This window comes from Portunus trituberculatus, chromosome 8, assembly GCF_017591435.1.
Source record: "Portunus trituberculatus isolate SZX2019 chromosome 8, ASM1759143v1, whole genome shotgun sequence".
In the NCBI taxonomy this organism is placed as follows: Eukaryota; Metazoa; Arthropoda; class Malacostraca; order Decapoda; family Portunidae; genus Portunus; species Portunus trituberculatus.
Window position 1 is genome coordinate 1,735,413 of NC_059262.1, and position 9,588 is coordinate 1,745,000.

Below are 9,588 nucleotides of genomic sequence, written 5' to 3' on the forward strand. Positions count from 1 at the left end.
CCTTTTATCTCACAGCCTATCATAGGAAGGGTAGGGGGAGAGTGAGGGGAAAGGGGAAACAAGGGGAAAGTGGGGAAACAGAGAGGGGAAACAGGGGAAAAGCCACAAAGGGAGGGGAAACACTACACAGCTAACAACAACTAACAAGCTCACTAATTTCCCTTCAGATCACCCCCAAAGCAGTGAGGGGAGGTGGAAAACAGAGCAATAATTCTAGTTTCCCCTCACTGTCTACTAAAGAGGCTGAGGGGAAACATACATACAAACATACTCTTTTTTCCCCTCAAGACAGAGGCTCAGAGGGGAAACACATAAAAACACACTTTTTTCCCCTTACAGTTGATCAAAAGGGTGATTTTTTTGAGGGGAAATACACATGTAAACATCTTTTCCCCTCAAATGGAAATCAAGTGCAGGCTAAAGGGGACACACACACACACACACACACACACACACACACACACACACACACACACACACACACATTTTTCCCCTTCAACACTAACACAGCATAGAAGAGGGACACACACACACACACACACACACACACACACACACACACACACACACACACACACACACATTTCTAGCCAAACACAGTACAAACACCCTGAAGAGCCATCCAAACACACCACTAACACACAAACGTACAAACACGCTAAGAAAAAGGCAGTTTACAAGATATACCATTCAACACCACACCATAGACAATATACAATGAACAAGTAGTAGTAGTGGTGATGGTGGTGATGGTGGTGGTGATGGGGTGTGTGGGGGGTGTGTTGGGGGTGTGTGGGGGTGCTAGAAAAGTGTGTATTGGGGTCCAGCCCTTTTGTGTGTATTTACAGAGGTGTGGTGAGGGTGACTGACTGACTGGCTGATTGACTTGACTGGCTGGCTGGCTGGCTGGCTGGGTCTGACTGGGTGACTGGCTGGGTGTGGGTGTGGGTGTGGGTGTGTGGGTGACTACAGGCTGGGTGGTGATTGGTATTTTTACAATGGGTGATTAGATATGTCACCCTTAAGAGAGAAAGAGAGAAAGAGAAGAAAAGAGAGAGAGAGAGAGAGAGAGAGAGAGAGAGAGAGAGAGAGAGAGAGAGAGAGAGAGAGAGAGAGAGAGAGAGAGAGAGAGAGAGAGAGAGAGAGAGAGAGAGAGTACAGGTGAGTAACAGTTTTCATCTCACCTACACAAATTAATTACCTTGTTTGCTTTTCCCCTCACCTTTTCCCCTCACTTCCCACTCCTCTTCCTGTTCCTTTACAGTTCCATTCCATCTATCTCTCCTCACACTGTACCTAGCTGGGGGGCACTGGGGGGGGCACACGGCAGAGGGGAGAGGGGGGCAGTTCACTCCATTAACAGTACAATACATTACAATACAATCTGTGTGGTGTGCGTCTGCCTCGCCCTGAAGGAAAATGGTATAAATATGGCTGTCGGATTATTTTTCTGTGCTTTGAGGGATGTGCTCATGTATTTTGTGGCTCTGACCTACTTAAAATTAAAGACATCTCAGGCATTGTGAGGTGACAACACACACACACACACACACACACACACACACACACATACACATGCACGTACATACATACACACGAGTCAAGGTGTTACAGGGATTCCAACACCTTTCTCTGACACACTGGTGGCTCCCTCACTAACAGACAACACACTGGCACTTGGCACATTGGAGGCCAGGCAGCACACACCATCACCACACACCCAGGGACACCACACGGCCCCCTCCCCGGCCTGCCCTCACCCCTCACCCCTCACCCCTCACCGCCACCCCGCCCGGGGGATAGGAACGGCTTAGGGAGGCACGTAGGTGGGGGGTTTCCTGTAGGTGGGGGGCATATTGGGGCGGGGGTGGCGGGAGGCTCCGTTGGTGGCGGTGAAGGGTGGGGGCGGCTGGTAGGAGGGGGCGTCGTCTCCCCCCTCGCCGGAGTGTGGGCGACGGCGGTCTGCGGGGGGTGGGGTGGCGGTGGCGGCTGGCGAGGTGCCCCGCTGGTACTCTGGGGGGGGCAGGGGGGGCTTCTCTTCCTTCATGATGACGGGGCTCTTGGCGGGGTCGGGCCGGTCATCCAGCTCCTCGGCAAAGATGATGGGGATGCCCTTGGACACAAAGGTGCGGTCGTCAGCCATGGTCATCTTGCCGTAGCGGCGGCGGCGGTAGAGGCAGCAGGCGATGACGGCGGCGAGGAGCAGCATGGCAGCGATGATGACGGCTGGGATGATGAAGTTGATGAGGTAGTCGTTGTCGTCGCCCTGGATGGTGTCCTCCACTGGTGGCTGGTGCGGCTCCTCCTCCACGTGTGTGGGTGTGTCGCCACCCAGACACATGCCGGACGGCACCAACCGCGCCCCCACCACACGGTACTCTGGGGCAAAGGCCTCCACGAAGGACGGCAGCAGCTGCCCGTCATCGTCCAGCATCACGCGCCGCAGCCGCCCCATCTCCTCATCGGGGCAGGGGTCGCCAGGCAGGGATGTGTTGTGCCAGGTCACCACCACGCTGCCCTGCGTTATGGCGTCCACTGCCACATGGCGCGGGTCGGGGTCGCCAAACACTGTGGCGATGCGCTCCACCAGCCGGGCCTTGAGGTGGCCGTTGCGCATGAACTCCCTGAAGCTTTGCTGCAGCGTGATGGAGAAGTGTGCAGCAGCCACGCCACGCACCGCACGCTGCACCACGTTGACAAACAGCGCGTCAATCACCTTCTTGCCGCCCTTGTCCACACACTCCTGCACCATCATCATCATCATCATCAGCAGCAGCAGCAGCAGCAGGAGGAAGAGAAGGAGGAGGCATGAGTGAGTGTTGCAGTGTGCTGTCACTCATTCATCATAATCACTCACCACTAAACAATCTACAAACAAACCAAACTCAACGCAATACACTAAACCGTTCACAACACCTCACAAAACTCACACAACACACACAACACACTCCAGCCTGCCATGTGTGTATCCTTCCTTTCATCACTCAACAAATCACACACACACACACACACACACTCACCAGGTGGTACTCAGTCTTGCCCACATTGCCAGCCAGCGGAATCCCAAAGAACTCATGGTTAGCTGAATCAAACTGGAGCCAGGAGTCCGAGGCGATGGGGGCAAGGTTGGCGGTGAGCAGACGCATCTTCAGCTTGTGTGAGTCGCCATCCTCCAGGTCATAGCAAGTGTCCTGGTGAGACGAGTCAGGTCAGATTAGGTCAGGTTAGGTTAGGTTATGTATCTTGGGTGTTTTTTTTATGGTTTGTTCAATTTTTACTCTTTAAAAGTTCATCTAAGTACTAAAAATCTTGTTGAAATAGAGAGAGAGAGAGAGAGAGAGAGAGTAAATTCCTTCCTTTTCCTTCTTCTTTTACTCTTTCACTCCTTATCTTCCTTATCTCTCCTTCCTTCCTTCCTTCACTTCCACTTTTATTCCTTGCTTCCTACCATACACACACACACACACACAGACACCCTCTGCCACCACCACACACCTCTACCACTACACACCCCTGCCAACACACCCCACACCCTCTGCCACACCCACAAACCCACCCCACACACACAACCATACCCCTACCACCACACACCACTGCCACCTCACACTACCACACCTACCTACCAGCTCACAACCACACACCACACACTCCTACCACTACCATCACCACTACACACCACCACACCCCACCACTCACCTCAGGCACTTGGAACCGCAGTAGTGTGCCAGCCGTGGCGTTGAGGAGGTCTATAGGGTTCCTCATTATTGGCTCTCCATCTTCTGGTTCCTCTGAAGGGGATGGAAGAGATGAGGTGAGCGAATGAACGAACAAATGAACACACACACACACACACACACACACACACACACACACACACACACTTTTTTTCTTAATGGAACAGGGGAAGCTGGCCAAGGGCAACAAGAATTAAAAAGAAAAAGGCCCACTTGATTGCCAATTCCCTGAAAGATTAAGAGAGTTAGCCAAAAAATTGGGACAAATGTGTTGGAACCTCCCTCTTCAGTGAGTTCAGGTCACAGGAAGATGGAAACACAAAAGCAGGCACGGAGTTCCAGAGTGTGCCAGAGAAATGGATGAAGGATTGAGAGTACTGGTTAACTCTTGCACTAGGGAGGTGGACAGAATAGTGGTGACAGACTGAGAATACTGGTTAACTCTTGCACTAGGGAGGTGGACAGAATAGTGGTGACAGACTGAGAGTACTGGTTAACTCTTGCACTAGGGAGGTGGACAGAATAGTGGTGACAGACTGAGAATACTGGTTAACTCTTGCACTAGGGAGGTGGACAGAATAGTGGTGACAGACTGAGAATACTGGTTAACTCTTGCACTAGGGAGGTGGACAGAATAGTGGTGACAGACTGAGAATACTGGTTAACTCTTGCACTAGGGAGGTGGACAGAATAGTGGTGACAGACTGAGAGTACTGGTTAACTCTTGCACTAGGGAGGTGGACAGAATAGTGGTGACAGACTGAGAATACTGGTTAACTCTTGCACTAGGGAGGTGGACAGAATAGTGGTGACAGACTGAGAATACTGGTTAACTCTTGCACTAGGGAGGTGGACAGAATAGTGGTGAAAGACTGAGAATACTGGTTAACTCTTGCACTAGGGAGGTGGACAGAATAGTGGTGACAGACTGAGAGTACTGGTTAACTCTTGCACTAAGGAGGTGGGCAGAATAATGGTGAAAGACTGAGAATACTGGTTAACTCTTGAACTAGGGAGGTGGACAGAATAGTGGTGAAGAACTGAGAGTACTAGTTAACATTTGCATTAGAAATTTGGACAGAATAGTAGTGAGAGGAAGAAGAAAGCCTTGTGGAATGAGGCTGTAGGAGGAAGGAAGGCATGTAATTAGCAAGATCAGAAGAGCAGTTAGCATGAAAATAGCAATAAAAGAAAGAAAGAGATACACACACACACACAACTTATTTTCTTTTTCCCTTCTTTACTACAACTTCTACTTCTGAAATGTAGTCTTAGGGAGAGAAATGTAACCTGAATATTGACTAGGGAAGAGAAGAGTGACCTAAAAGTGAGCTGGAATGAAGTGAAGTGACTTGAATCCTGTCTTGGGGAGAGAAAAGTAGAATGTCTGGGGAAAGAAATGCTAAATCTTGTCTAGGAAAGAGAAAAAAAGACAGAAGTGATGGAAATTTTTAGAAGAGAGAAATGACCTGAATCTTGTCTAGGGATGATAAAAGTGAGCTGAAATGAACTGAAGTGATCTAAATGCTGTCTTGGGAGAGGAAAGTGGCTTGTCAGGGGGAGAGAAATGCTAAATCTTGTCTAGGGAGAGAAAAAGGAGAAAAATGACCAAAAATTTTTATAGAGAAGAAAGAAGTGACGTGAATTTTGTGTGACAGAGCAAAATGTTGCCTAAGGGAGAGAAAATAAAAGGAGAAAAGGAACCAAAATCTTTTATAAAGGAAGGGAGAAGTGACGTAGATTTTGTAATTTGGTCCGGAGAACAGAAAAGTTATCTAAATCTTGAGAAAAGGAGAAAAGCGAGCCAAATCTTGTCTGGAGGGAGAGAAAAGGGACTAAAATATTGTCAATGGGAGAAAAAAAAGGAGAAAATGAGCTAAATCTTGTTTGTAGGAGAGAAAAGTAAGCAAAATATAGACTAGGAGACAGAGAGAGAGAGAGAGAGAGAGAGGGAGAATAAAAAACAACAAAACTGACATGAATCTTATCTATAGTGGTAGAAACATGCCTTAAAAATGACTGTGGGATAAAGACGGGGCTGAGGGGCTGAGGGGCTGACGGGGCTCCAGGGGATGAGGGAGGCGTGACAGGAACTTACCTGGGGGTGCTATGGGGGTCCTGGGTCCACCTGGCTTGGAGCGGAGTGACTCACAGTGGCCCATGTAGTGGATATGGACCCGCATCAACTGGAACTCTGGCCTGAATGCTTCCTTGACCTCTCTAGTCATGCCATGGTCCTCGCTGCCCACCACCACCTGCGGCATAGGGTCAGGTGGTCAGGGGGGTCAGGGGTAAGGTCAGGGGAGGAGGTCTAGTTATGTTAGGGTAGTAATTAGAATAGATGGGATGAGGTGAGGTGTTGTGAAGTGAGGTGAGATGAGGTTAGGTGTTGTGAGGTGAGGTAATGTGAGGTTAGGTTAGGGCAAGTTGTCTCTCTCTCTCTCTCTCTCTCTCTCTCTCTCTCTCTCTCTCTCTCTCTCATTCCGAAACAAAAAAAATACAAAACAACACAACAAATACAGAAAAAACACACACACACACACACACACACACACACAATCTGACCTCCTCTCTCTCTCTCTCTCTCTCTCTCTCTCTCACACACACACACACACACACAAAAAGTATAAACAAATAAATAAAACAAATAAATAGATAAACAAATAAACAATATCATCCCTTTTCCCTCTCCCTCTCCTCTCTCTCCTCTCTAGCTCTCACCTCTGCCACAGCCTCCAGGTCATCGGTGGGACAGAACGTGGAGAGAGAGTCAGTGAGGGAGGTGTTGGTCCAGATAAGCTTGGTGGGGCTGGTGGAGATGGCTCGCACGTTGATCTTGCTGGTGTCAGGGTCGCCATACAGGTGAGCTATCTTCTCCACTACCTTGATCTGTGGAGGAGGTGGTGGGTGGATCAGTGGTGTGGGTGTGGGTGTGGGTGTGGGTGTGGGTGTGGTGTGGAGTTAGTGGTGTGGTGTAGTGTGGTTTGTGGTGTTGTGTGGAGTTAGTGAGTGGGTTAGTGGTGTGGGTGTGGTGTGGTGTGGTGTGGTGTGTGTGTGTAATTTCATTTATCAACCTCCTTCCTTCCTTCCTTCCTTCATTTCCTTATCTCTCACTCATTCACTCAATTTATTTCTTTCCTTCCTTCATTTCCTTTCAAAATTTTCTACTTCTCTCATTCATTCATTTTCTTCTTCCATTTTCCTTCTTTCATTTCCTTCTCTCTCTCTCTCTCTCTTTTTCCTTCCTTCCTTTCATTTCCTTGCAAAACTTCCCATCTCTCACTTATTCCTTCCTTCCTTCTTTCATTTCCTTGTTAAAATTTCCACTTCCCAAACACACTCATTCTCCTTCCTTCCTTCCTTCCTTTCCTTACAAAACTTTCTGCCTTTACCTCTCTCTTCCTTTCTATCCATCACTTTTTTCCTTCCCTCCTTCCTTCTTTCCTTCACCTCCTTACAAAACTTTCTCTCTCCCTTTCTTCTCTCCCTCCCAAACTCAATCATTCATTTCCTCCACTTCCTTACAAAACTCTCCTCTCTCTCCCTTCCTACCACTCTCCCTCTTCTCTCCCTCCCTCCCACACTTACCTGCCAGTCAATGGAGAACACAAAGTCATACTCAAAGGCCTTCTCAGTCTTGAACACGGCCGAGAAGCGATGATTGTAGTTCCGTCCCTCCTTAGGCTGCTGGACGTGAATCTTGACAGTCTCCACGCCAGTCTTGCCATCCTTGTCGGTCGCCTTCAAAAAGTATGTGTAGTGGCCGATGTGCTTCTCCAGTGGTCTATGGGGTTATGGGAAGGGGATGGGGAGAAAAAGGGGTTGTTTAGTGATGGGTGGGTGTGTGTGTGTGTATGTGTGTGTCTTTTTCTTTCTTTCTTTTTATCTTTTTTTTTTTATTGGTAAGTGTGGGGTTAAGATAAGTGAGTTTTTTTCACTTCTTCTCTTCTCTCTCTCTCTCTCTCTCTCTCTCTCTCTCTCTCTCTCACAACTCAACAAAAATCCATACATCTTTCCATCATTCCCTCACCTCTCCTTTCCCTTCTCCCTCTCCCCTTCACCCTCTCCTTCTCTCTCTCTCCCTTCTCCTTCTCCTTCACCCTCTCTCCCTCACCCTCATCCTCTCCCCTTCTCTCCTTCAACTTCACCCTCTCCGTCTCTCCTAACCTTCTCCCCTTCTCCCCACTCCCTCTCACTTACAAGGCATAGATCCTCTGTGTGGCAGGGTTGAACTGTATCCAGGAGTTGTAACCAGGATCCATGTCATTGAGGTCCTTAAAGTGAAGATTGAGATTCGTGGTGTCGCCGTCCTCAAAATCTTCAAAGGTGTTGCTTGAAATCGGTAGAGAGTACACGTGACCGGCCGTCTGTTTGGGGGTAGTTAAGTTAGGTTAGGTTAGGTTAGGTTAGGGGTGTATTGGGTTAGGTTAGGTTAGGTTAGGGGTGTATTGGGTTAGGTTGGGTTAGGTTAGTTAAACACACACACCTCAAAAGATCCTAAAGATCCCAACAGACCCTGAAAAGACCCTAAATAATCCCATAAGACCCTGAAAAAACCCTGAAGAGACCCTGAAAAGACCCCAAAAGTGCCTAAATTATCCCAAAAGAACCCAAGAGACCCTAAAAGACCCTGAAAACACCACAAAAGACCCTGAAAACACCCCAAAAGACCCTGAAAACACCCTAAAAGACCAGAAAAGACCCTGAAAAGACCCCAAAATATCCTGAAGACACCCCAAGACCCTGAAAACAGCCCAATAGACCCTGAAAAGAACCCTAGACCCTGAAATGACCCCCAAAAAACTGAAAAGACCCCAAAAGACCCTTAAAACCCCCCAAAAGACCCTGATACTCACCCACGCCAGCTTAGGGATCCTGTTCTTGACCCTGGGTGGTGAATTAGGGACCCCTGTCTCTGTCTCGGTGTGGGTGTGCACAGAGGACGGGGCGATGGGCTGGTTGGTGACGGGGCCAGGCTGCAGCAAGGTGGTGGTGGTGGTGAGGGGTGTGGTGGTGGCGATCTGTGGGGGAACAGGTTGTGAGAGACTGTGTGGGTGTGTGTGGACCCCATCAGTCACCCCCCCCATCATCCCATCTATCACTCCTTCACCCACCACCCCATCAAATAGCCCCATCAGTTACTCCAAAATCACCCCATTACGTAATCAATCACCCCTTTGCCCCATCAATCACTCCAGACTCATGCCATCACCTCAATATCCCCATCCAATACCTCATCACCCCATCAAACACCCCATCACTTCCTAAATCACCCCAGACTCACCCCATCATCCTACCAAATACCCCATCTCCCCATCCAACACCTCATCACCCCATCAAACACCCCATCAGTCACTCCTTCACCCCATCACCCCCCCATCACCCCATACTCACAGTGGCAGAGGGCTGTGATGCAATGGAGCTCTCTAGGCTAGGATAAGGCAGTCCTGTGGGGTAGGCTGACTCAGAGGGCACAGTAGGGCTAGCCTCCAAAATTCTAGTGGGCTTCTCTGGGACCTGGGAGAGAGAGGGAGAGTGACACAGAGCAAGGAAGAGTAAGAGAGTAGGAGAGTAAGACCCATATTTAGATACTCTATTTTCAAAGGCTCTAGTTGAAGTAAGGGTGTTTTTATGGTTCTGGTGATGGATTAACAAGATTTCCAGTTGGTCATAAGGAGAGACTGTCTTGAAAACCTGCCTAATTGTCTATGGGGGGACTTGAAAAATTGTGGTGGTGAGAGAGCAAGGCGTTTTTCAATATGTCCGTAAGAGTGACAAAGGTGATTTAAAGGGGGTGTTCTGATATCCTTCAGTCATACCTTTGCTACTCTCCAAAGGCTCTAGTTGAAGTGAT

The 9,588-nt window shown here is 48.9% G+C and overlaps 1 protein-coding gene across 1 annotated transcript in view; it reads right to left on the bottom strand.

Moving 5' to 3' along the window:
* Positions 1-522: 522 nt before the first annotated feature.
* LOC123500746 (dystroglycan-like) overlaps positions 523-9,588 on the bottom strand; it is a 56,694-nt gene continuing 47,628 nt past the window's right edge. Inside the window, 9 exon segments of the mRNA XM_045249380.1 lie at positions 523-2,743; positions 3,021-3,191; positions 3,697-3,788; positions 5,833-5,989; positions 6,456-6,623; positions 7,323-7,518; positions 7,935-8,101; positions 8,591-8,755; positions 9,129-9,251. Of these exon segments, the coding sequence (XP_045105315.1) occupies positions 1,811-2,743; positions 3,021-3,191; positions 3,697-3,788; positions 5,833-5,989; positions 6,456-6,623; positions 7,323-7,518; positions 7,935-8,101; positions 8,591-8,755; positions 9,129-9,251 (2,172 nt within the window). The 3' untranslated portion in view covers positions 523-1,810.